At 43.0% G+C, this 25807-nt stretch overlaps 1 protein-coding gene and 2 non-coding genes across 9 annotated transcripts; 1 reads left to right on the top strand and 2 right to left on the bottom strand.

Annotated features, from left to right (window-relative positions):
* Positions 1-8012: 8012 nt before the first annotated feature.
* On the bottom strand, positions 8013-8153 carry LOC112580028. The gene has a single exon (XR_003104388.1). It is a non-coding gene; the product is annotated as a U4 spliceosomal RNA (small nuclear RNA).
* A 319-nt stretch (positions 8154-8472) lies between these two features.
* On the top strand, positions 8473-25007 carry SIRT4 (sirtuin 4). 7 transcript variants are annotated; one of them, XM_044930064.2, is made up of 6 exons: positions 15786-15857; positions 16171-16285; positions 19062-19562; positions 21637-21931; positions 22252-22464; positions 24542-25007. In XM_044930064.2, the coding sequence occupies exons 3-5, from the start codon at positions 19063-19065 to the stop codon at positions 22402-22404; spliced, it is 948 nt and encodes a 315-aa protein (XP_044785999.2). In that variant the 5' UTR covers positions 15786-15857; positions 16171-16285; position 19062; the 3' UTR covers positions 22405-22464; positions 24542-25007. The 7 variants fall into 7 exon arrangements, with proteins under 7 accessions (XP_045018994.1, XP_044785998.2, XP_044785999.2 ...); XM_045163059.1 differs by lacking the exons at positions 15786-15857; positions 16171-16285 and adding an exon at positions 8473-8491; XM_044930063.2 differs by lacking the exon at positions 16171-16285 and having other exon boundaries at positions 15370-15857.
* LOC112580029 lies at positions 8807-8947 on the bottom strand. Its single transcript, XR_003104389.1, has one exon. It is a non-coding gene; the product is annotated as a U4 spliceosomal RNA (small nuclear RNA).
* Positions 25008-25807: the final 800 nt, after the last annotated feature.

Raw genomic sequence — 25807 nt, 5'->3', positions numbered from 1 at the left:
GCTTGGATAATTGATCCTACAACACCCACCAAAGTATATAACTCTATGTCAGGCACTACAGGGAGCCTTTTCCCTATATGATCTCATTTAACACCCACAAAATCTCTACAGCACTGGTACATCAGAATGATCTGGAAAGCTTTAAAAAAAAAAATTTTTTTTTTTCTGCCCCAGAACTAACACTCAGAAATTCTGATTGAGTTGACCCAGAATGCAGCCTGGGTATCAGGATTTGTTAAAAGTTCCCAGATGAAATTTTAAATGCTCAGCCAGGGTGGAGACCCATCGGCTTCTGAGATAGATGTGATGACTCCAACATGCCTTTTTCAGCCAGGAAAACTGAGGCACAGAGAAGTTAAGCAAGCAGCCTGAGGTCACGCAGCTAGTGAACGCTGGAGCAAGGGTTATATATATATATATATATATATATATATATATATAATTTTATTTATTTATTTTTAGCTGTGCTGAGTCTTTGTTGTTGTGCAGGCTTTTTTCTACTTGTGATGAGCTGGGGCTTCTCTCTAGTTGGAACGTACTCATTGAGGTAGCTTCTTTTGTTGCGGAGCACAGGCTCTAGGGAGCAGGCTTCAGTGACACATGGGCTCAGTAGTTGTGGCTCCCAGGCTCTAGCGCACAGACTCAGTAGTTGTGGTGCTTGGGCTTAGTTGCTCTGCGGCATGTGGGATCTTCCCAGACCAGGGATCAAACCCAGATCAACCCCTGTCTCCTACATTGGCAGGCAGATTCTTTACCACTGAGCCACCAGGGAAGCCCTGGAGCAAGGATTTGAACCCAGAAAGTCTGTTTTCATCAAAGCTTCATGGAAAAAAAAAAAAAATCAGTTGGTCTCAGCTCATTTCCCCAGTGAAGAAGAAATGGGAGCCAGCTCCCTTCTGAGACAGACACTGAGGGCCCCTCGGGCATGAGATATTTTTAACCAAAAGAAGCCAGTGATTCCTGCAGCCAGCCTGCAGTGACTCAAACACTGGCAAGATTGTTTCGGGGCTTATGGACCCTCTTGCTGCTGAAATATTCCTCTGAGTCCAGCCTTCCGTCCCCTGAAGCCAGTAGGTCCAGGCTGGCTCAGGCGACAGGGGTGGAGGGGGTGGGGTGGGGGTTGGCTCCATCTGGAACCGATGTTTCCAAGCATATTTCCATACATGGTGGAAGGGGAGAGGGTCAGGATTACCTCACCCAACCCAGCCCCTTCTCCCTGCTTTCTGCCTGGAAAGGAGAACAAACAAGTGTTGGAACTGGATACGAAGTCACCCTCCTCCTCTTCCCCTCCCTAACCCAGAAGAGTCCTGTGAAAGCTGCAGAACATGTCCAAACACACACATTGAACATTCTCCAGACGCTCTCCTATGTGGCTTTGTGGGAGGATTCATTGGTATAGTGTTGGGGGAACCCAACTTGGGGGCACCTCTTAAAATGCAAAATATGGAGAATTCCCTGGTGGTCCAGTGGTTAGGATGCCACGCTTTCACGGCTGAGGGCGCCCTGCAGTGCAGCCAAAGGAAAATTAAAATGCAAAATGTGGGAATTGCCCTGGTGGTCCAGTGGTTAGGAATCTGCCTTCCAATGCGGGGGAGGAGGATTCCATCCCTTGTTAGGGAACTAAGATCCCATATTCTGCACAACACAAGGAGAAGCTCAGGTGCAGCAGCAGACCCAGCACAGGAAAAAAACAAAACAAAACAAAACAAAACAACAACAAAAAAAAACAAAACAAAACAAAAAAAACTACTAAATAAAGTTCTAAGAAAAATAAATAAAATGCAAAATATGAATGGCTTTTGTGCAAGCAATCTCACCTACAGAATTTCCCCTAGAGATAGCTTATTGGGAGGCAGAATTCCCCCCAAAATACCCCATGAGTTGGCAAAGATGCACATTCAAGGATGTTCATCACAGCATTGCTCATCATTGGAAAAAACTGGCAACCACCCAAATGTCCATCCATAGGGGACTGCTGAGCTGAAGTGGGATGTATCTATATGGGAAGAGGAGAGCTATGTGCTGACATGGAAAATAGGTCCACCATCTCAGTTTAGCAGAAAGAAAAAGGAAATAGTAGAACTGGATGTGGGGTTCCCCAGTGGCTCAAACTGTCTCCAACGCAGGAGATGCAAGTTCGATCACTGGGTCAGGAAGATCCCCTGGAGGAGGGCACAGCAACCCACTCCAGTATTCTTGCCTGGAGAATCCCATGGACAGAGGAGTCTGGCGGGCTACAGTCCATGAGTTACAAAGAGCTGGACATGACTGAAGCTACTGAGCACGCACACATGCACAAAACTGAATGTAGAGTATAATCCAATGTTTGTTAATAATTAGGTTGACACATAAATAGAACAATTTGGAGGAATAACATCACCTATCTGTGGCTGTTTCCTCTAGTCCTGGAGGTGGAATTATGGTGATTATTGCCTGTCCCTGCTGTATGTGTATATATATACACACACACACACACACACATATATATAATATCTGGATTTGATATACCAACGTGCAGTAATCTTATTACCAGATAAAAATTAGATAGTGAAACAGAAACTTATGTGAAAATCAAATGGATCCACTTGAAAATTTGTTCATTTTATGTTCTGTGAATTTTACTTCAATTAAAAAAAAAAGTCATTGTAACTCAAACTACCCAAAGAAAAATTCCAGTAGAGCTGAGAGCAAAATATTACATGTATGTTCCATGAATTTTACCTTTAAATAAAACACACTGGGGTTTTCCTAGTGGTCCAGTGGTTAATTCAGGAGATACTGGTTCAATCCCTGCTCCGGGAAGATCCCACATGCCTCAGGGCAACTGAGCCCACGGGCCGCAACTACTGAGCCTGTGCTTTGGAGCCAGAAAGCTGCAGCTACTGAGCCCATGTGCAGCAACTACTGAAGCCCTCACGCCCTAGAGCCTGTGCTCCACAGCAAGAGAACCCATCGCAATAAGAAGTCTGCACACACGCCTAGAGGGTAGTCCCCACTCTCCGAAAGTAGAAAAAGTTCGAGTGTAGCAATGAAGATCAAGCACAACCGAAAATAAAATATTTTTAAGAAACCATTGTTTTGCTTTTCAGCATTGTTTTGTTCATATTTTTGGTGCTCTTTCCATGCTTTTCTTTCTTGTAACTGCTTACAAATGAGTCATTACTTACTTGTTATTATGAATTCCAAGGAAATCACACACACACACACACACACACACACACAATATCACATGTTTGCTAGAGCATCATCTGACTTTCCAATCAACACAAAATTTGCCATGGAGGGAGCATTCTTATTTTGTCTTTTCCAGACCTGTTTTGACACCCAGGTTAGCCATCTTGGCACCCAACTAAGGTGAAAAGAAATGGTTGGAGTGCATTTTCAGACCACACTGTCACGGATATTTTTAACTCCTTGAAATTTCAGTCTTTGGGTAGCACATGTCAGCTCCTCTTGTGGTTCCCACATTTGGGATGCCCCTTTGGCAGCCATCACTGACCCCCTTTTTCCATCAATTTTGATACATTTGGGTCAATTAGGGACTCTTCTTCCCTTTTCTGGGACCACAGGGTATTCCTTGGTCTTACCAAACCTTCCCTGGGTTCCAGAGAAGCGACGTTAATTTATCGTACTTAGCCATATTTTGATGACTGGTCAGAAAGTGGTTTAAAGGCATGGTTGTGGAAAGAAAAGGTCTTTTTTAGTACCAAACAGTTCCTATGTCAAGGATCGTTCATTCCACAGATTACTGACTACACAGGGGAAAATGCACATTTACAACAGAGAGAGAGCAGTTACTGCTTACCCTGGCATTTAAATTCAGCATTGATTATAGTGGCAGGTGTAATACCAAGTTCACAAGGCCATCTCTGAAATCCTGTTGAATCAAATCAAGCTGTGGTCTTGGTTACAGGAAATAAGGGGAACACAATCAGTGAAGTCAGAATGTGAGAGTTAGATAACTGTCTTGGACTCTTAAAAAAAAATCACTGTTGTGAAGGAAAGAAAAAAGGCAGAGGGACTTGCTGAGTTTCATTTTTTGGTGTTTTGTTTTGTTTTTTGCTATACAATAGGTCCTTGTTGGTTATCCATTTTAAATACAGCTGTGACCTTCCCAGAGTCACTGCTATCCCTTCCCCTTGGTTGCTGGGATTTTTAAGAACTGTAGATGGGAAATAACATGGAAATGAAAGCCACTCGGGGAGATAATTTGGCAGCTTCTAAAAAAACTAAACATGTAACTGACTATACAACCCAGAGAATTAAAAAAAGTTATACTCAGAGACTTCCCTGATGGTCCAGTGGATAAAAATTCGCCTGCCAAGGCAGGGGATTGGGGTTTGATCCCTGGTCCAGGAAGATTCCACAGGCTGCAGAGCAACTAAGCCTGAGAGCCACAACTCCTGAGCCTGTGTGCCCTGGAGCCTGTACTTCACAAGATAAGCCATTGAAATGAGAAGGCTGCACAACACAGCAAAGAGCAGCCTCCACTTTCCAAAGCTAGGGAAAACCCCTAGTGCAGCAGCAAAGACCCATCACAGCCAAAAACAAACTTTTGCTCACACAAAAGCTTGTACAGGAATACTCTTAGCAGCTTTATTTGTGCTAGCAAAATACTGGGAACAAGCCAGTGTCCTTCCACAGGTGAACGGTTGAACAAACCCTGGTACTTCCATTAATGGAAAACTATTCAGCAAGGGAAAAGAATGCACCAGTGATACATGCAACAACCTGGATGGACCATAAGAACATATTTTTTATTAAAACAGTCAGTCTCAAAAAAAATCACATACTGTAGATTCTGTTTATATAAAATTCTAAAAAAATGAAAACTAATCTATAGTGACAGCAGCAGGAGGGAGCTAGTGGGGAGAGATGCTGGAGAGGGATGGATTGCCAAGGAACACCAGGAAACTCTGGGGAGTCATGGATATGTTCACCAGCTGGTTTGCAGAAATGGTTTCATGGGTGTACATGTTTTTAAAAATCATCAAATTGTATGCTTTAAATATGTGCAGTTTATTGAATATCAATTATCCTTTAATAGTGCTGCTTGTAAAAAAAGGAATAGCAAGATGATTTCTGTGAGAACTAAGTGAAATAAAGCATATTAAGCACTTTGTGTGGAGTCTGGGATATGAAGTAAGCGCTTCACATGGAGTCTGACACACAAGTCAGTGCTCAATAGCTGTTGCTGTTGGATCTTGGCTGGTCTCCTGGATGACTCCATCACATGCCCCTGTTTATTTTCTTTATAACATTGAAATAATCTGTAATTATCTAGTTCATATGTTTATTTGTGGTCTGTCTCAAGACTCTGAGCTCTCTGAAGCAGAGAAGAGTCTGATGACACTGGGGGGTTCCCTCCCCCCCACTCCTCCCTCCTCCCCCCTCCGACACACCTGGTGCTGCTTTGAACCAGTGGATGCTCGCCCACCACCTCCCCGCTTAGATCAGATCAGATCAGTCGCTCAGTCGTGTCCGACTCTTTGCGACCCCATGAATCACAGCACGCCAGGCCTCCCTGTCCATCACCAACTCCCGGAGTTCACTCAGACTCACGTCCATCGAGTCAGTGATGCCATCCAGCCATCTCATCCTCTGTCGTCCCCTTCTCCTCTTGCCCCCAATCCCTCCCAGCATCAGAGTCTTTTCCAATGAGTCAACTCTTCGCATGAGGTGGCCAAAGTACTGGAGTTTCAGCTTTAGCATCATTCCTTCCAAAGAAATCCCAGGGCTAATCTCTTTCAGAATGGACTGGTTGGATCTCCTTGCAGTCCAAGGGACTCTCAAGAGTCTTCTCCAACACCACAGTTCAAAAGCATCAATTCTTCAGCACTCAGCCTTCTTCACAGTCCAACTCTCACATCCATACATGACCACAGGAAAAACCATAGCCTTGACTAGACGAACCTTTGTTGGCAAAGCAATGTCTCTGCTTTTGAATATGCTATCTAGGTTGGTCATAACTTTCCTTCCAAGGAGTAAGCGTCTTTTAATTTCATAGCTGCAGTCATCATCTGCAGTGATTTTGGAGCCCAGAAAAATAAAGTCTGACACTGTTTCCACTGTTTCCCCATCTATTTCCCATGAAGTGGTGGGACCAGATGCCATGATCTTCATTTTCTGAATGTTGAGCTTTAAGCCAACTTTTTCACTCTCCTCTTTCACTTTCATCAAGAGGCTTTTTAGTTCTTCTTCACTTTCTGCCATAAGGGTGGTGTCATCTGCATATCTGAGGTTATTGATATTTCTCCCGGCAATCTTGATTCCAGCTTGTGTTTCTTCCAGTCCAGCATTTCTCATGATGTACTCTGCATATAAGTTAAAAAAACAGGGTGACAATATACAGCCTTGACGTACTCCTTTTCCTATTTGGAACCAGTCTGTTGTTTTGCTAAAGGCCAGAGGAATGATTCATAAGTGGCGGCCTAAGCAGGTCAAGGATCTGCCATGCCAGGGGTAGGATTCCTGAGGCCTTCTGTTCATAGACACACCTGGCTTCCTAAGAGGACAAAACTAGAGGTAGCCACTACAGTGGAAACCAGCATCCCTATTAAGAGTTAGGAGACTTGGTTCCAAGAGCAGCTCTGCCAGGGACTCCATAGTGGGACCTGAACAAGTCTATTGGGTCCATTCCCCTCCTCTTCTTCTTTTTTTTTTTTTCCCTTTAAATATATTTATTTGACTGCACCGGATCTTAGTTATGGCACGTGATTTTTGTTGTGGCATGCGAGATCTAGTTCCCTGACCCGGGATTGAACCCAGGCCCCCTGAACTGGGAGTAAGTGTTAGTCATTCAGTCGTGCCCAACTCTGGACCCCATGGACTGCAACCCATCAGGCACCTTTGTCCATGAGATTGTCCAGGCAAGGATACTGGAGTGGGTTGCCATTTCCTTAGCCAGAGCATTTTCCCAACGCAAGCATCGAACCTGGGTCTCCTGCACTACAGGCAGATTCTTTACCGACTGAGCTACAAGGAAGCCCAAACTGGGAGTATGGAGTCTTAACCACTGGACCACCTCCTGGTCCTTTTAAAAGGAAATAGATGAAAAATTTTCAGACCTCTGTCTGGTTCTGTGCATCCGTGACCCTCGTAAGAGTCCCTGCCTCTTCAGGGGTGATGGGAGCCGAATTGGTCATTTGGCAACTGTGAGCTCCCAGGGGATAACTACAATATTACAACCAAAATCATGGGTAGTACTGTGGGAAACCTCCAGGCTGGACTTCCAGGTGTGACAAGGTGCATGCGTGATGTCATGTCCAACTCTTTGCGACCCTTGTGGGCTTTTAGCCCGACAGACTCCACTGTCCATGGGTTTTTCCAAGCAAGAATACTGGAGTTAGACACGTACCCCTAAATCACGTTGACTAGAAATACATAAGAAAACGCCGCAACTGAAACCAACAAACTCCGTGAAGCATGTTTTCACGTCAATATAGGTATGAGAGTAGGACCATAAAGAAAGCTGAGGCGCTTGAACTGTGGTTTTAGAAAAGACTCTTGAGAGTCCCTTGGACAGCAAGGAGATCCAACCAATCAACCCTAAAAAAAACAAATCAGTCCTGAATATTCAAAAGGAGAACTGACGCTAAAGCTTCAATAGGTTGACCACCTGATATGAAGAACCGACTTATGAGAAAATATTCTAGCGCAGAAACAAAGAATAGCCTGCTCACCACTAGAGAAAGGCCTCTACCAGCTACACCCAATGTAACCCAAAAATAAATAAAAAGTGAAAAAGATACATTAGAATGGCTCTTTAAGATAAGTATATTCAACGTTATGGAAAACTAAAAAAAAAAAATTCTGATGCAAAGTAAAATTGAGAGAACAGAAAATAAAATAAATATCAACCGATTGTACAAACACGAGTCTTACTCTAAACCTCGGAATTACAGTAGGTAGTAAAAGTAACATACTGTAAAACCAGCACTAAAAGAATACAACCAAAAACTATAAACCCAAAAGAAACTTTAAGCTTTTTTTTTAATACAAGCAAGATTCAGTCTCCGTAGAGACTGTCAAAAATTGCCAATGCCGACTATATTTCAAGTCGTCATGGCGGGGTATTGGGAAAAGTTTTCAATTAGCAATAATCGCGCCTCGGATAAACCTCATTGGCTACGATACTGCCACTGCGCAAAGCTGGAGAACGTGAGCACGCACCCGCTTCCCCCACGGATGACAACTGCCTTTTCACTGAGGGTGACCGACCGCCAGCGAGCTCGTGGATTGAATCTGTTTCCCTGCATACAGTTTTACATTTAAGGTCCATCCGCGCGGGGGGCTTCTTGTGGTTGGGCCATCTCTTGTCGAACAATATTATTTTGGAAATAAAAAAGCGCTCTCGCTGGGGATACAGGGGAATATTATGCAAACTAGCGTGACGTCACAGAGACGAATCCGGTTGGCTTGTACTCTAAGGAGGAAACAGCATCAGAAGAACCGGAAAAGCGAGGACAAACCGAAGAACCAGGAATTGGAGGTGAGAGTGTGGGGATCAGAAAAAAACATTTTTAAAAACCCGAATTAAAAATTTCAACTGTTAGTATTACAAAGATAAAAAGTTAAACAGTACGAATAAAAAACTGGATTTGCCTAATCTCGTTTGGTCAAGTAATCTTCATGAAAGCTTAACTTAAAACACAAAACCCAACAAGTAAACAACTAAAATAAACCCATACTCTCACAAAGCATTTAATAAATGAAAACATGAATCTATTTTCTCCTCTAGACACTTAACAAGCATTTAACTTCTAGCGGATAAAAGAGTACTTTTTTTAAAACCGAAATTATTCAGTCTCCGTAGAGACTGTCAAAAATTGCCAATGCCGACTATATTTCAAGTCGTCACGGCGGGGTATTGGGAAAAGTTTTCAATTAGCAATAATCGCGCCTCGGATAAACCTCATTGGCTACGATACTGCCACTGCGCAAAGCTAGCGAGTAACGCCCCTTCTCATCGTTCCCAATAAGCAAGGTTCCTATTACAGAAAGGTCAATTGGTGTCTCATGGCAAAACCCTTAAATATTAAATGAATAAAAATTAGACAACGATATGAAGAGCTCTCGAAAAGATATAAGCTGATTCAGTTGCTTGATTTCGCTTAGTTTTTAGTGGACAATGAAGCAAAGCATTGTGGGAGGGAACATGCTAATTAACAACTCACGACTACGAATTGGGGAGGAAAAGAAATGTGCTCTGTGTTGAGTGCTGTTCACTTGGTTTCTGATTCACGGTGTGACTATCCTCTGAATAAGTGTTGGTTATCATTATTATTGTTGTTTTTAATTGTAGCAAAGTGTGCATAACATAAAATTTGCCATTTGAACCATTTTTAAGTGTACAGTTCGGTAGCAACCGTCACCACTGCACACCTCCAGAACTTTTTCATCATCCCAAACTGTTCCCATTAAACACTAACTCCCCATTCCTCTCCCCACAACCCCTGACAACCCCTATTCCACTTTCTATGAATTTAGTAACTCAAGAATCTCATGGACAGAGGAGCCTGGTAGGCTGCAGTCCATGGGGTCGCATGAGTAGGACACAACTTAGCGACAAGACCACCATAAGTACTTCATATAAGGGAATCACACATCTATTTGACCTTTTGTATCTACCTTATCTCAGAGCATGTTTTCAAGGTTCATCCATGTTGTAGTGTATTTCAGAATTTCATTCCTTTCTATGGCTGATATTCTACTGTACGGAATTTTGTTATCCATTTATTCTTTGACAAGAGGTTTCTTCCTTCTATTGTGAGTAGTGTCTCTATGAACATTGGCATTCAAGTATCAGTTTAAGTTCTTATTTCAATTCTTTTGTGTATATATCTAGAAGTGGAATTTCTGAATCATATGGTAATTTAATATTTATCCTGAAAAAGTTTTCTCTGGGCAGGACATATTAATTCGGCAGAGAGAGGTTATTTCCACAGAAATGCCCAGCGTTTGTGAGTTTGAAGTAACAGTCACTCTCATTGTGTTGGCAAGTAGAAGGCTACCAGAAACCTTCATTGGACTTGTTTCAGCTCTGGACTATATTTTCCAAAAGATTTTTGGTTTTTGCTACTTGCCAAATTCAGACTTAAATTGAAGAAAGTAGGGAAGACCACTAGACCGTTCAGGTATGACCTAAATCAAATCCCTTATGATTATACAGTGGAAGTGAGAAATATGATAGATAGAGTGCCTGATGAACTATGGAATGAGGTTCGTGACATTGTACAGGAGACAGGGATCAAGACCATTCCCATAGAAGAGAAAAGCAAAAAAGCAAAATGGCTGTCTGGGGAGGCCTTACAAATAGCTGTGAAAAGAAGAGAAGCGAAAAGCAAAGGAGAAAAGGAAAGATATAAACATCTGAATGCAGAGTTCCAAAGAATAGCAAGAAGAGATAAGAAAGCCTTCCTCAGCGATCAATGCAAAAAAATAGAGGAAAACAACAGAATGGGAAAGACTAGGGATCTCTTCAAGAAAATCAGAGATACCAAAGAAACATTTCATGCAAAGATGAGCTCAATAAAGGACAGAAATTGTATGGACCTAACAGAAGCAGAAGATATTAAGAAGAGATGTCAAGAATACACAGAAGAACTGTACAAAAAAGATCTTCACAACCCAGATAATCATGATGGTGTGATCACTGACCTAGAGCCAGACATCCTGGAATGTGAAGTCAAGTGGGCCTTAGAAAGCATCACTACGAACAAAGCTAGTGGAGGTGATGAAATTCCAGTTGAGCTATTCCAAATCCTGAAAGATGATGCTGTGAAAGTGCTACACTCAATATGCCAGCAAATTTGGAAAACTCAGCAGTGGCCACAGGACTGGAAAAGGTCAGTTTTCATTCCAATCCCAAAGAAAGGCAATGCCAAAGAATGCTCAAACTACCACACAATTGCACTCATCTCACACGCTAATCAAGTAATGCTCAAAATTCTCCAAGCCAGGCTTCAGCAATATGTGAACCATGAACTTCCTGATGTTCAACTGGTTTTAGAAAAGGCAGAGGAACCAGAGATCAAATTGCCAACATCCACTGGATCATAGAAAAAGCAAGAGAGTTCCAGAAAAACATGTATTTCTGCTTTATTGACTATGCCAAAGCCTTTGACTGTGTGGATCACAATAAACTGTGGAAAATTCTGAAAGAGATGGGAATACCAGACCACCTGATCTGCCTCTTGAGAAATTTGTATGCAGGTCAGGAAGCAACAGTTAGAACTGGACATGGAACAACAGACTGGTTCCAAATAGGAAAAGGAGTTCATCAAGGCTGTATATTGTCACCCTGTTTATTTAACTTATATGCAGAGTACATCATGAGAAATGCTGGGCTGGAAGAAACACAAGCTGGAATCAAGATTGCGGGAGAAATATCAATAACCTCAGATATGCAAATGACACCACCCTTATGGCAGAAAGTGAAGAAGAACTAAAAAGCCTCTTGATGAAAGTGAAAGAGCAGAGTGAAAAAGTTGGCTTAAAGCTCAACATTCAGAAAATGAAGATCATGGCATCCGGTCCCACCACTTCATGGGAAATAGATGGGGAAACAGTGGAAACAGTGTCAGACTTTATTTTTCTGGACTCCAAAATCACTGCAGATGGTGACTGCAGCCATGAAATTAAAAGACGCTTACTCCTTGGAAGGAAAGTTATGACCAACCTAGATAGCATATTCAAAAGCAGAGACATTGCTTTGCCAACAAAGGTTCGTCTAGTCAAGGCTATGGTTTTTCCTGTGGTCATGTATGGATGTGAGAGTTGGACTGTGAAGAAGGCTGAGTGCCGAAGAATTGATGCTTTTGAACTGTGGTGTTGGAGAAGACTCTTGAGAGTCCCTTGGACTGCAAGGAGATCCAACCAGTCCATTCTGAAAGAGATCAGCCCTGGGATTTCTTTGAAAGGAATGATGCTAAAGCTGAAACTCCAGTACTTTGGCCACCTCATGCGAAGAGTTGACTCATTGGAAAAGACTCTGATGCTGGGAGGGATTGGGGGCAAGAGGAGAAGGGGACGACAGAGGATGAGATGGCTGGATGGCATCACTGACTCGATGGACGTGAGTCTGAGTGAACTCCGGGAGTTGGTGATGGACAGGGAGGCCTGGCGTGCTGTGATTCATGGGGTCGCAAAGAGTCGGACACGACTGAGTGACTGATCTGATCTGATCTGAAGATGAAAACGGTAGTCTCTGAGAAAATTGTATTTCCCCCAACATTTCATTATGAAAAACTTCAAACACGAAATGTTCAATGTATTGCTTACTGAATGTTTATGTAGTCATCAACTAGATGTAAAACTGACATAAAAGGGCCTGTTTGGGGATTTTCCTGGTGGTCCAGTGGTTACGAATGTGCCCACCAATGCAGGGGATACATGTTCCATCCCTGGTTGGGGGAGACCCCACATGCTGCAGGGTAACTAAACCCGTGCGACACTACTGAGCCCATGCTGTAGATCCCTGGCTCCTCAACAAGGGAAATGACCGCAGTCAGAAGCCTGTGCACCTCAACTACAGAGTAGCCCCCAGTCTCTGCAACTAGAGAAAGCCAGCGCACAGCAACAAAGACCCACTGCAGCCAAAATTTTTTCTAAAAAAGGCCTGTTTGATGCTGATGTCTAGTTAACTTTTTTTTTTTTTTTCCACAGCCAGGGTAGGAAAAAACAGCAGAGAGAAAAAGAAAAGACTAACAGTGTGATTAACTTAGAGGACTTTGTCATTAATGCCTGGTGCAGTGGATTTGTGAGAAATGAAAAGACTAGCATCATCCAAGGAACTTCTCAGCCCTTGAGAATGTCTCGATTGGGTGGCTCATTACAGCCTGTCAGTAGCTACCAAGGGAAATTGTATTTCACCAGCTGTCTTGGATGACTTCATCCTCCACGGATGACTTCCCAGCACTAAGAAAGCTGGAAAACTCAGCTAACTTCTCCCCAGAACATGAGATTCTTTGGGGCCTAAAGGCACAATAATCTTGTGTTCCTGGCCAGTCTCTTAATGATGCTTATTCCCCTTGGAGAACTGGGGAAATAATGTGGATATGAAGTTTTCCATGATAATATTGGCCTGAGATGGGGGTAATGTCATGTTTTGACATTTCTATACGTTTTGATCAAACACTCATTTGTGCAGAAAATATTCTGGATTATAATTTTTTGCCTTAGTTTCCAGTCTACATTTTGATCCTTTTTTTTTTTTTTTCCCAGGCAGGGTTCCCTGTGGCTTCCCTGTGTCTCCGCTGGTAAAGAATCTACCTGCAGTGCGGGAGACCTGGGTTCAATCTCTGGGTTGGGAAGATCCCTTGGAGAAGGGAACAGCTTCCCACTCCAGTATTCTGGCCTGAAGAATTCCATGGACTATATATTCATGGGGTGGCAGAGTCAGACATGACTGAACGACTTTCACTCACTTTGAGCCAGCGTGGTCAGGTTAACTAAGGCACAAAATATTCATGTCAGGTGATTCTCCCAGCCCAGGGACCTATTTGAGGTGTGACTGGAGGTACTGCTCCCAGAGTGATCTCTGGTAGCCTCGGCCTGCAGTGGCTTGAAGCAGGGTTTCGGTTCCCAGCCTGAGATTGAGGTCGGGTCTTGCAGAGAGAGATCTGAATCCTAACTACTAGACCAGTGATGAGTGACAAGGCCCTGGCTTTGCAAAAAAAGAATTCCCCCAAAGACGAAAAGTAGTGAGACAAGTAAAATGTTTGTTAGGAGGAAAAAGAGTACAGTACATCTAGATAGACACACAGGCGGACTCAGAGTCGCAACCTCATGGTAGCTTGAATCACTCATATGGGGCATTTTTTCTGGGTTTCCTTTGGCCAGTCATTTCAATTTGCCTGGTTCTGAGTCCCTATTCGGTGCCTCTCACTATCTTCCAATGTGTGCGCATGAATCTCTGTCAGGATGGATTTCACCAAAAAAGCTTATGGGTAAATTTAGCATCATTCCTCTTTTGACCTCCAAAGAGTTTTCTGGTCTGGAAGTCAAGGTTTCCTTGACTTGAAGGATGAGAAATATGTGGTCTCTTATTTTCATCTGGGCAGGGGCCAGCCTCCTCTCTTGGTTGTACTGCTATTGATATTTTGGAGTTTCTGTCTACAGGAAATAAACTCAAATCGCTTTCCTTGTGGGTGAGTGGGGGGCATCTACCTCCTGCTTCAAAACTACTGAACTTACTTTACCAATATTTACCTCTATGCATTCAATGAGAGTAAACTCTGACTCCAGCTTTCATATTTCTTCTCTGGGCCTCAGTTTTTTTTTGTTGTTGTTGTTGTTTTGTTTTGTTTGGCGGTGTCCAGTGGCTTGAGGGATCTTAGTTCCCTGACCAGGGATTGAACATGCACCATCAGCAGTGAAAACTCTGAGTCGTGACCACTGGACCATCCGAGAATTTTCCTCACTTCATTTTAAAATGGGGGAAGTGGTTCCTTAGAGTGGTCTTCAAGGTCAATGCTAGCTGTTTTGATGTGTTCTAAAGCACAAACTGATGTCTTATCCAGGCAATGCTACAGATCAGTGGTTCTCACTGGCTGCATATTAGAAACAACTGTGAAGTTTGTAAAACGGCTTGGTGCCCGTGTCTCCCCAGACCAGTTAAATCAGAATTTTTGGAAGTAAGACTCAGGCATTGTGTTGGTTAATTTAATAAAAACATAAGATGAGAAATAAAATTGGAGAAGCCATATGTGTAATCATATTAGTCCCTGTATATTATATTTCACTTTAATTGTTCCTTTCAACTGTAATCCGTTTTCTAGACATTTGTGAATGAATTTCTTCACAACTCACTGCATGGTGGGAACCTGATTCCGTTTCGATGCGTGGGAAGGATTGTAAACACTGAAGTTGAGGCTGAGTCAAACCTAGATCCATTGCTGAAGCTTCTAATGAGAGAGTGAATTCCCATTTGGATTGTCAACTAAAAAAGATGCACAACGTGAGAGTTGCGAGTTAAGTTTTATTTGGGGTAAAATGAGGACCGCAGCCTGGTGGACAGCACCTCAGGTAGCTCTGAGAGACTGCTCCGAGAGGTAGTGACGGAAGGTCAATATATAAGATTCTGGTGAAAGGGGAGCTTACAAAAGGTGTTCTGTTAGTGATGTCACCATGAAGGGATTTAGTGATTTTCTAGATAGGAAGAGATGGCAAAAATTGGGATCATGAAATCAGTTCCTGAAAACATCTAACTATCTAAAGACCTGTCCCACCAGATTCCCTGGAGCACAGAGTGCCTCACTCCACCCTTAGGGGGTGTTGAAGGTCAATAGCTGCAGCAGCACAGGGTTCAGTCTCCTGGTTTTTATTCAATCACTGGCAAATGCTCTTTGCAGCTCTTTGCAATTACAAATTTGCAAGTGCCAATTTGTAATTGACAGGATGTACTATTTAAAAAAATATTTATTTATCTGGCTAAGCTGGTTCTTTGCTGTGGCATGAGAGAGGCACGCGTGATCGATCTAGTTCCCTGACCATGGATCGACTAGGGCCCCCTGCTTTGGGAGCCCTGAGTCTCAGCCACTGGACCATCGGGGAAGTCCTTGGATGTACTATTTTGCACTCAGGACATTGGCATCTAAACTAACCGCTTCTCTCTCAAAAACACGGTGGCTTAGGAGACAGCTGCACATCGCATACCTGGGTTTGAAACCTCCGACCAGAGAAGGCCAACAGGGGGCCTTACTGGACAATCTGGGTCCCACAACTGTGAAGCCCAAAGGACTGTGGGATTTGTAGTTTTTCTTGCATCATTTCTGCTTCATGAACTACATTTCCCAAAATGCAAATACAGCCGATCTGTCCCTGTTGGGCGTAAAGTGTCCCTTAAGCTGTGGAAGGTAAGTGTGTTCTGTGCCGGCTGCAGGTTTCTAGAAATTGTGGATTCCATTTCTCTTCTTTGCCTTTGGTGGGACCTGGGAGAGAGCAGTTGTTCCAGTTGAGCATGTTTTCAACAGGGTTTCCCGAGCCCTTTGATCTCAGGAATCGGGAACCTGTATTTGTCTAGCCGTTCACGTGTTACTTTGGAAAGTCAGGGTCCTGATCCCAGATCTGGAAAGCCCAACATAAAATAATGTTTACGTATGGGGTGAGTGTCACTGGAGAATGTCTACATTTTATCAAAATCTATGTCAAGGCCTTGTTTTTTTACAGCTAGAAAAGCTGAGGAAGACTGTCTTGTCATGTCTCACGACTCTTCACTGTGTCCAAGCATCTGTACTTGCAACTGAGGGTAAACTAATAGAATATGGGGGAAATAGAATAAAAGGTAGGCGAGTGCTTAACTACATTAATAAAATCCTGAAAAGTCTGAGCAACAGCTTCATCAACTAAACTGGAGCTCAAATATGCCTCTTTAGTTTATGAAGAAATAAGATAATTTTAATTTATAAAGTGGGGAGTAGGTTTTGGGGACACACAGTCTCCCAAGGGATGGTTTTAACTAAAAATATAAATGTGTTCCTCTGATAAAGACGTCTTTAGATGGAGTCATAGATAGGTTAACAATGAGCTATTAAAGGACTTAAATATTTTTTATTTTTGTCTGTGTCGGGTCTTTGTTGCGGCACGCAGAATCTCAGTTCCCAGAAAGTGTTGAAAGTGTTAGTCGCTCAGTCATGTCCAACTTTTTGTGACCCCATGCAGTGTAGCCCACCAGGCTCCTCTGTCTAGGGGATTTCCCAGGCAAGAATACTGGAGTGGGTTGCCATTTCTTTCCCTAGGGGATCTTCCTGACCTAGGGATCAAACCCTGGGAATACTACTTTAGTTCCCGCACCAGGGATCAAACCCACATCACCTGCATTGGAAGGCAGATTTTTAACCAAGAGACCACCAGGGAAGTCCCAACCACTCACTTTTTGAAGTTTGTAAGAAATTCAGTTCTGACCAGCCAGGTGTTACTGGGAGAGACAGAATAGTTCTTATATTATGTTAGAATTCTGCTTTATCATTTTTACCTCCCTCCTTTTTAAAATAGATTTTATTTTTTAGAGGCCTCCTCCTCTTTATTTTCTTTTTCTTTTTTTTTTTTTTTTTAGAAAACCAAAATACACAGTTTCCCTTGGATGCAGAAAGCCTTGGTAGATTTGCCAGTCATAATTGATTCCCATCTGATGGTCAGAGCATAGGAGAACTATGGCTCTTAGGAGACCAGGAAGACAAGATAGGCTTGGGCTATCATGAAATAGTCAAGATAGGCTTGGGTTATCATGAAATGTACAGTTTCCCTTGGATGCAGTAAGCCTTGGCAGATTTGCCAGTCATAATTAATTCCCATCTGATGGTCAGAGCATAGGAGAGCTATGGCTCTTAGGAGACCAGGAAGACAAGATAGGCTTGAGCTATCATGAAATAAAACTGTACGTTTTATTTTGTGAACAAGGTTGTTGTTGTTTAGTCGCTCAGTCATGTCCGACTCTTTGTGACCCTCTGGACTGTAGCCCTCTAGGCTCCTCTGACAATGGGATTTCCCAGCCAAGAATACTGGAGTGGGTTGCCATTTCCTTTTCCAGGACATCTTCCCAACCCAGGGATCGAACCTGCATCTCTTGGGTCTGCTGCATGGGCAGGCGGGTTCTTTACCACTAATGCCACCTGGGTTTGGGCTTCCCTGGATCAGGAAGAACCCCTGGAGAAGGGCACTAAATAAGGATGTTACCCAGGCTTTTCTTTTAGTTTCTTGCCTAGAGTTAAGGTTTGTCTATGTAAGTTTAGGCTAAGCTTAGCCCTTGTTTACTGCAGTACTGTTGATAATCACGTGCTCTTGCTGTCATTTTTGTCTAGGTCAAGGGCAACATGAGGGAGGTCTACGTTTTAAGTTACCTGCCCTTGTTCACTATGTCTAGTTGTTTCAAATATGTTTTCTCCAAATATTATATGATTGCTAATATCATCCAGATATTGGAATTTTGTCTACCATGAAGGCAAAATATTCCATATTTAAGCTTCTCTTCAAACTTCTCCATTCTTCTTTCTTCTCATTAAAAAAAATTATTTATTTGGCTGTGTTGGGTCTTAGTTGTGTCACATGGGGTCTTCCTTGCCCTGCAACCCTTGAGCTCCAGAGCATGTGGGCTCAGAATGTTGCAGTTTCCCTACATTGGAAACAGAGAGTCTTAACTACTGGACCACCAAGGAAGTCCTTTCTGATTTTTCTGATCATATCTCTTGAGCTTATAAAATATGAGTATATTTTACTTGGCTCTTGGCATTTTCATGACTTTTGGCATTTCTGTACTTCCACTGTCCAGGGCACACTAGGGCATTCAAACATTCCTCTAAGAAATTACTGTTAAAAATTTTATTTGTTATTGTGGAGATAGGTAATGTAATGAACCCCCATCCTTGGATCTAACACAGATCCTCAACAATGAACAGCTCTTGGTTAATCTTGTGCTATTTATATACTCCACCTATTGATTATTCACTCATCTGTTTTGTGTGTTTTTTAATTAAATTAAAATTTTTAGGGACTTCCCTGGTGGTCTAGTGGCTAAAACTCCATGTTCCCAATGCAGGGAGCTCAGGTTCGATTCCTAGGGAACTAGATCCCACATGCCACAACTGAATGATCCCACATGCTGCAACGAAGACCTGATACTGCCAAATAAATATTTAGAAAAAAACTTTTTTACATTTAGTTGAACTTTTCAGGTGTACAACATAGTGATTCATATTATATTCCATGTATAATTATTATAAAATATTGGCTATATTCGTGTTGTACCATATATCCTTATAGCTTATTTATTTTATAGATCAATATTTCGTACCTCTTAATCCCCTCTCCCATCTTGCCCCACCCCCCTTCTCTTGGTTATCTTGATTTTTAAAACCCAGTTTCTGAACTTCCCTGGTGGGCTAGTAGTTAAGACTCTGAGCTTCCAGTGCAGGGGCACCGGTTCGATCCCTGGTCTCAGGGAAGGTCCCTGGATCCTATGGGATGCACCATGTGGCAAAAGAAAAAAAACAATTAATAGATAAAAAACAAGTAATTAAAAAAAAAACAAACAGTTCCTCCTGTGATGCTTTTTTTCTCTCTAGCATGAGGATGAGCTTTGGGTTAACTTTCAAAAGGACAGCAAAAGTCCACTGGAGGGCAAACTTCAGCCAGCAGTGCTCACTCAGATCCACTGGGTTATTTGTGCCACCAAGTCCTCCTCTGGACCCTGAGAAGGTCAAAGAGTTACAACGCTTCATCACCCTTTCCAAGAGGCTCCTAGTAATGACCGGGGCAGGAATCTCTACCGAGTCAGGGATCCCAGACTACAGGTCAGAAAAGGTGGGACTTTATGCCCGCACAGACCGGAGGCCTATCCAGCATGGGGATTTTGTACGGAGCGCTCCCGTCCGCCAGCGGTACTGGGCTAGAAACTTTGTGGGCTGGCCTCAGTTCTCCTCCCACCAGCCTAACCCTGCACACTGGGCTCTGAGCAACTGGGAGAGACTCGGAAAGCTGCACTGGTTGGTGACCCAAAACGTGGATGCCTTGCATACCAAGGCGGGGAGTCAGCGCCTAACAGAACTGCACGGATGCATGCACAGGTACGGGAAAACCTAAAACAGTGAATGTAGAAATGTGTGCTCCGTCAGAGCAGGGACCCTGGCCGTGCTGGTCACTGCTGTCTTCCCTAGACCATGAGGAAATGATTCAGGAGGAAGTTGTTTACTCTGGAGTTGATCCTAGCAAATTCAGTGAGGGAATGGGACGTGAAACAGGGAAGATAGGAGAGCTAGGGAAAGGTTATGCTAATGAATGTGTTACTGCTTGGGGCAGCTGGCTCTCTGACTGTACAACAGTTTCAGAATCATCTCACTGAAAATCAAGGGACCTGGGGTGTTTATCCATCATCTCCCGTCCTTCACTGGTGGAGGGGGACTCGGAGAATTAACTCCCTAATACTGACTCTGCTTCTGCAGGAAAGCTTCTATGACCAGAGAATCAGGAAGCCACTTATAAGAGATCTGTATGCAGGTGGCCTCTGAGTGTTCCCAGGGAACTGTGACCAGACCACCAAACAGCATGTGCTACAAACAGCTGGGTCCCCAGTGCCTAGACACATAGATCACAGAACAGCCAGGACCCAATAAAGACTGATGAAGTGAACATACGTAGCCCTGGTCGTAACTTGTAGCTAATTGGAGCCCATTTCCTTATCTTTAAGCCTGGGAAACAGTTCTCTGCGAACTGAAATCAGTCCACCATTTGTAAACTCTTTATTGGGTGCCTGCAACATGTGGTGTGTACCGGTGTGCTCCTTGCCGGTGTGGAGGGGTCAAAACCAAAATATAAAATGTGGTCTGCATTATATACATATACTGCATTTCATATATATATATATATATATATATATATATATATAATACCAAAATATACTATGTAAGAATTTGGTAATCTTTTTTTGGGGGAGACCCGAAAATACCAGGTTTAATGACAAACAACTCCACACATGACTTATTTTATGTGGTCCTTGATAGACATGTTTTACAGGTTCAGAGAAACAGGAGTAATCAAGAAAGCTTTTATAGGTGAGGTGGGGCTGGAGAATAGCTCAGGTTTGACTTGACAAAGGCAGGGAAAGAGGGCTTTCCATATGAAGGGAACTTTTGTAGAGTGTGGACTGGTCTCCTTGGAGACTAGTATGAAATCAGCTTGTCTGGGAGGCTAGACCCAAATCCTGGATGCATTTAAAAATCTTGCAGTGCTGATTTGGGTCTGTTGTGAGAGACCAAAGGGGGCTGTTGATGGTTTCTGAACAAGAAAGCAATATGATAAAAATAGCATTTGAGGAAGGCTGGACAGGATTAGGAAGAGTGGCTCAGGGAGGTCAGCCAGAAGGACTCAGACTAAGTTAGTGTCAGGGAATGAACTGGGGATGGCTATGGGTTCATTAAGTTTTTTTCTGTGATGAAAATTTTAAAAATCCACAGAAGTAGAGTCATATAATGGACTCCCATGTACCATCACCCAGATTCAAAGAGTTTTATCAAGTCTACTTTATCCTTTCTCTCCATCTCTTCTTAAATTTATTTTTTCCCCCTTTGGCCTCGCTGTGTGGCATGCAGGATCTTAACTCCCCAACCAGGGATCAAACCTGTGCCCCTTGCATTGGGAGTGGGGGGTCTTTACCATTGGGTTGCCAGGGAAGTCCCATTTTCTTAAATGTTTTAAAACAAATCTGGGACCTGGCAGTGAAAGCCTGGAATCCTAACCACTAGGCCACCAGGGAACTCCTGGAAAAGTGTTTTCATGGGCAGCGATAATTACAGCAAATGATTAGAGCAGATGATGGAGCTGGTTGGAAAACTCTGGTTTCGGGACTAAGGAAATTATCTGGTAAAGTCTTTGCAGTCATGTTAAGGATAAAAGTGAGCTGCAGCAGATTTAAGCAGGGAGTGGGTGGTGAAGAAACAAATGCATTTTGTTCTAGAAGGCTGGCAGGCACTGGAAGGAAGGTGATAGCTAAAGAGGTCATGACAAGGTATTAATAAAATGAGGGGATATGGGGGGTGTCAGGGAGAGAAAGCCATCGTGATGGAGGAGCTGGAGATGGCTGGGATGAAAGGTCTCTGGCAGCTTGTGCCTCCCCCAGGTCAGTCGGCCCTTCTGTGGTTTCAGGGTCCTCTGCTTGGATTGTGGGGAGCAGACTCCTCGTGGGGTGCTGCAGGAGCAGTTCCAAGTCCTGAACCCAACCTGGAGTGCCGAGGCCCACGGCCTGGCTCCCGACGGCGATGTCTTTCTCACCGAGGAGGAGGTACAGAGCTTCCAGGTCCCGTCCTGCTCTCGATGTGGGGGCCCCCTGAAACCAGACGTCGTCTTCTTCGGGGACACGGTGAAGCCTGACAAGGTTGATTTTGTGCACAAGAGGGTGAAAGAAGCCGACTCCCTCCTGGTGGTGGGATCATCCTTGCAGGTAACTGGCTTGTTGTTACTGGTAACTGACTGCAAGCTGGGAGGCCCTGGTGCTGGTGGTAGTGGTGGTGGTTTAGTCTCTAAGTCTTGTCTGATTCTTTCTGACCCCATGGACTGTAGCCCGCCAGGCTCCTCTGTGCCTGGCATTTCCCAGGCAAGTATATTGGAATTGGTTGCCATTTCCTCTTCCTGGGGATCAAACCCATGTCTCCTGAACTGGCTTTACCACTGAGCCACCTGGGGAGCCCTGGAGGGGCTCCCTATTTGATCTAGCTCTTTCTGCGTCTAAAGAGCTCTCACCTGCCTCTTCTGCCCTGACAGGTGTACTCAGGTTACAGGTTCATCCTCACTGCCCAAGAGAAGAAGCTGCCCATCGCGATACTGAACATTGGGCCCACGCGGTCCGATGACCTGGCATCTCTGAAACTGGATTCTCGTTGTGGAGAGTTGCTGCCTTTAATAGACCCACGCTGACCACAGCCTGATGTTCTGGAGCTGGAAACTGGGGCTTTCACTTTAATTCTGCTGCTAAGGGTATAAAACCTTAGATACCAGATTCCAGTTCCTACTCAAGTCCAATACCATGCTTCCACTGCAGGGGGCATGGTTCCATACCTGATCAGGGAACTAAGATCCCACATGCTGAAGGGCGTGGTCAAAAAAAAAGGATGGCCATTTTAAATTATTATTTATTTTTAGCTGTGTTGCAGGGGCTTTCTCTGGGTTGTGGCCAGTGAGGGCTACTCTTCATTGGGGTGCAGGGGCTTCTCATTGTCTTGTGTTCTCTTGTTACCTCTAGGCAAGAGGGGTTCACTAGTTGTGGCATGGGCTTAGTTGCCCTTCACCACGTGGAATCTTCCAGGACCAGGGATTGAACCCCTGTTCCCTGCATTGGTAGACGGATTCTTAACCACTGAACCAACAAGGAAGTCTTGGTATGGCCATTCTTAACTGAAACTTAAGTGAAATGGTTTCTTGATGGTTAAGTGAAATGGTTTAAACTTAAGTGAAATGGTTTCTTAAATGAAACCATTCTTAATTTTTTTATGTATGTTAAGCGATATTGGAAAGACAATGATTTTTGAATTCTAGGCACATAGCTATTTAAGACAATGTTCCAAAATCTGCCATTGCCTTTCCCCCCCATTACCAAAAATAACAGCTTTATTAAGATATGATTCCCATACCATAAAGTTCATCCTTTAAAAAGTATACTTTAAAAGTATATAATTAATGTGTTCTTAGTATACTCACAAAGTTTACACATGAATCACCACTACTTCTAGAACATTCTCATCATCCCAGGAAGAAAACCCATTAGCAGTGATTCCCCATTTCCCACCCTCCCTGGTCCTGACAACAACTAATCTTCTGTTTTTGCCTGTCCTGGACAGTTCATACAGTAGGTAGCCTTTTGTGTCTGTCTTCTCTTAGTATAACGTTTTCAAGAGGCACCCATATTGTAGCAGGTGTTAGTACTTTACCTCTATATTCAGCTATTAGTACAACCACTTAAAGAAAAAGGTTTTTTCCAGCTTTGAGATATAATTCATATATCATACAGTTCACTCATTTACTGCATACAATTCAATAGTTTTTAATATATTCCCAGAGGAGTAAATCCACTTTTTTAAAAAACAGATTTTATTTTTTGAGGTTCACGGCAGAATCGAGCAGAAAGTACAGGAGGTTCCCATACATTCCTTCCCCCTGTTTACTCACACGGTATTTGTTGTTTATTTACTGAAGGAAACTTGGTTGCTTCTAACTCTTTGGCAATTATGAATAAAGTGGAGGTTTTCTGTGGACGTAAGTTTTCATCTCATTTGGGCAAATACCAAGGAATGAGATCGCTGGATCATATGATAAGAATATGTTTAGTTTTTAGTTCTTTGATAGTAAGAAACTATCAAAGTGTTTTCTCAAGTGGCTGCTTCCCCACCAGCTATGTGTGAGGGTTCCTGTACAACTACTTTTTTAAACTATTTTAATGAAGATGTAGAGCATCAAGATCAAGGAACAGAACCCTGCTAGCCCCCAAGAAGTCCCCTTGGCACAATCACTTTTGAAAGTGTTAGTCATTCAGTTGTGTCCAACTCTTTGTGGTCCCATGGACTGTGGCCCATCAGGCTCCTCTGTCCATGGAATTCTCCAGGAAAGAATACTAGAGTGGGCAGCCATTCCCTTCTCCAAGGGATCTTCCCAACCCAGAGATCGAGCCCAGGCATCTCACATTGCAGGCAGATTCTTTACCATCTGACCCACCAGGGAAGCCCACAATCACTTTTAACTAGTGTCTTATGACTAGAATAAAACATATTTATTATGGAAAGTGCAGGTGATACAGATAAGTAAAAAGGATTTTCATATAAATTACCCATAATCTCATCAGCAAGATAACCAAAATTTAACATTCTGGTGTAACTGAATCTAAATCTTTTCTTACAAAAGTAGAATCAAGCAGTGCAGTGTTTTACATCCTGTTTTCACCTTACAGAGGTGACATGCCCTAAATTCTATGGTTTTCTGAATGGGGGACTCAAGTACACAGCCGTTTCCTCCTCCCCACTGTCGGCTTATTTTGGCATTAACTTGTTTCATTTCTTTTCAGATACCTAAGGATCCATCCCGGCTTCCTCTATCTGACCGAGGCTTACCAACTGTAGCCTGCAGAGGGCGGCAAAGCAACATCTCTCTGCAGGACCATTTCTGAACCCAGCAGGTTTCAGAGCTCAGGAGTTAAAATCTTCGGGCTGATGAGATTTACCCCATAAGATGGACTTACAGTTTCTTTTGATAGGAAAACTGCTTTTTAAAAATCTCATTAGGCAGAAGAAAGAGCCCAGGAAATATGTAAACCAGAATGACCTCCGGAGTGCTAACTTAGGGATCTCACTAATATCCTAAGTAAGGGGGTCCGGGGAAGGAAATGACTTAATTTCTAATTCTAAATGGTTAAATATATTTAAGTGAATCATTTTGATATACATTTTTTTTTTTTTTTTCAAAAAAGTGATGAGCAATAATATGAATTAATTTTTTACTAACCAAGGAATAAATGAAACATTTTTAAAATAGCACATTAGGTATGTGGGTTGTACTTTTATATTTTTTTAATCAGTTGAAAATGAATGTAGCTTTATGACCCAGTTCTCTAAGGATTTCTGCTTGATTTCAGCTGCTGGAATGAGACTGGCCTTGAACCTGGTCTGTAGAGAGGAAATAGTGAATTCCCAAGTGGGTTCTTAAATTGATTTGTTTCTGCTGAGGGAAGCAGCAAGCCTTGTTTGATTACTGTGTTAGCCAGAGAGAATCATTGTCCTACGCTAAAGCTTTCTGCACAATCTCATCAAAAAGTGAAGCAGGTGAAAGATTCACAGCCTATTCTGGGTAGTCTTTTGTCTGAAATTGGGGCAAGCAATATACATTTATCCTGCATCTGCCTAGGAAGCAAATTTCAGTTAACTGGGATAACCCAAGATATTGAAAACACATAGCTTTCTTTTCACCTGCACAATATGTTTGCTCATAACCGTCCATTAATGCTGGAGAGGCGTAAGGTTGTTGTAAATCTCACTCCAGCTTTTTTGCATCTAGAGATACTAAGATGCTCTGAACGAGATTTGCTCAGCTACGAAAGTCGGTACCACCAATAATTGCATTCAAATCTGGGTCTTTTGAATTCCAAGCCATTCCCCTCCATGAATCTCATAAAGGGTTACTGACCAACAGTGTATTTATCTACTAAGGCTACAAAGATACAGCCCCTTGTTCTCAAGTGGCTCACAAAAGATGTGTTATCTCGCCCACCCTTATTCCTTACCAAAAGATGTCACAGAGTCAGCCATGAAATGACAGGAGAGAAAATTTAGTCCAT

This window comes from Bubalus bubalis, chromosome 17 (assembly GCF_019923935.1).
Source record: "Bubalus bubalis isolate 160015118507 breed Murrah chromosome 17, NDDB_SH_1, whole genome shotgun sequence".
In the NCBI taxonomy this organism is placed as follows: domain Eukaryota; kingdom Metazoa; phylum Chordata; class Mammalia; order Artiodactyla; family Bovidae; genus Bubalus; species Bubalus bubalis.
This window is presented reverse-complemented; position numbering and strand designations above follow the sequence as displayed.

Excerpts from the sequence above, each read along its gene's own strand:
- SIRT4 (XM_025267506.3), top strand. The coding sequence starts at position 18,961 with ATGCACCATGTGGCAAAAGAAAAAAAACAATTAATAGATAAAAAACAA. Across the intron at positions 19,563-21,636 it reads CTGCACGGATGCATGCACAG|GGTCCTCTGCTTGGATTGTG; the intron begins GTACGGGAAAAC and ends CTGTGGTTTCAG. Across the intron at positions 21,932-22,251 it reads TGGTGGGATCATCCTTGCAG|GTGTACTCAGGTTACAGGTT; the intron begins GTAACTGGCTTG and ends CTGCCCTGACAG.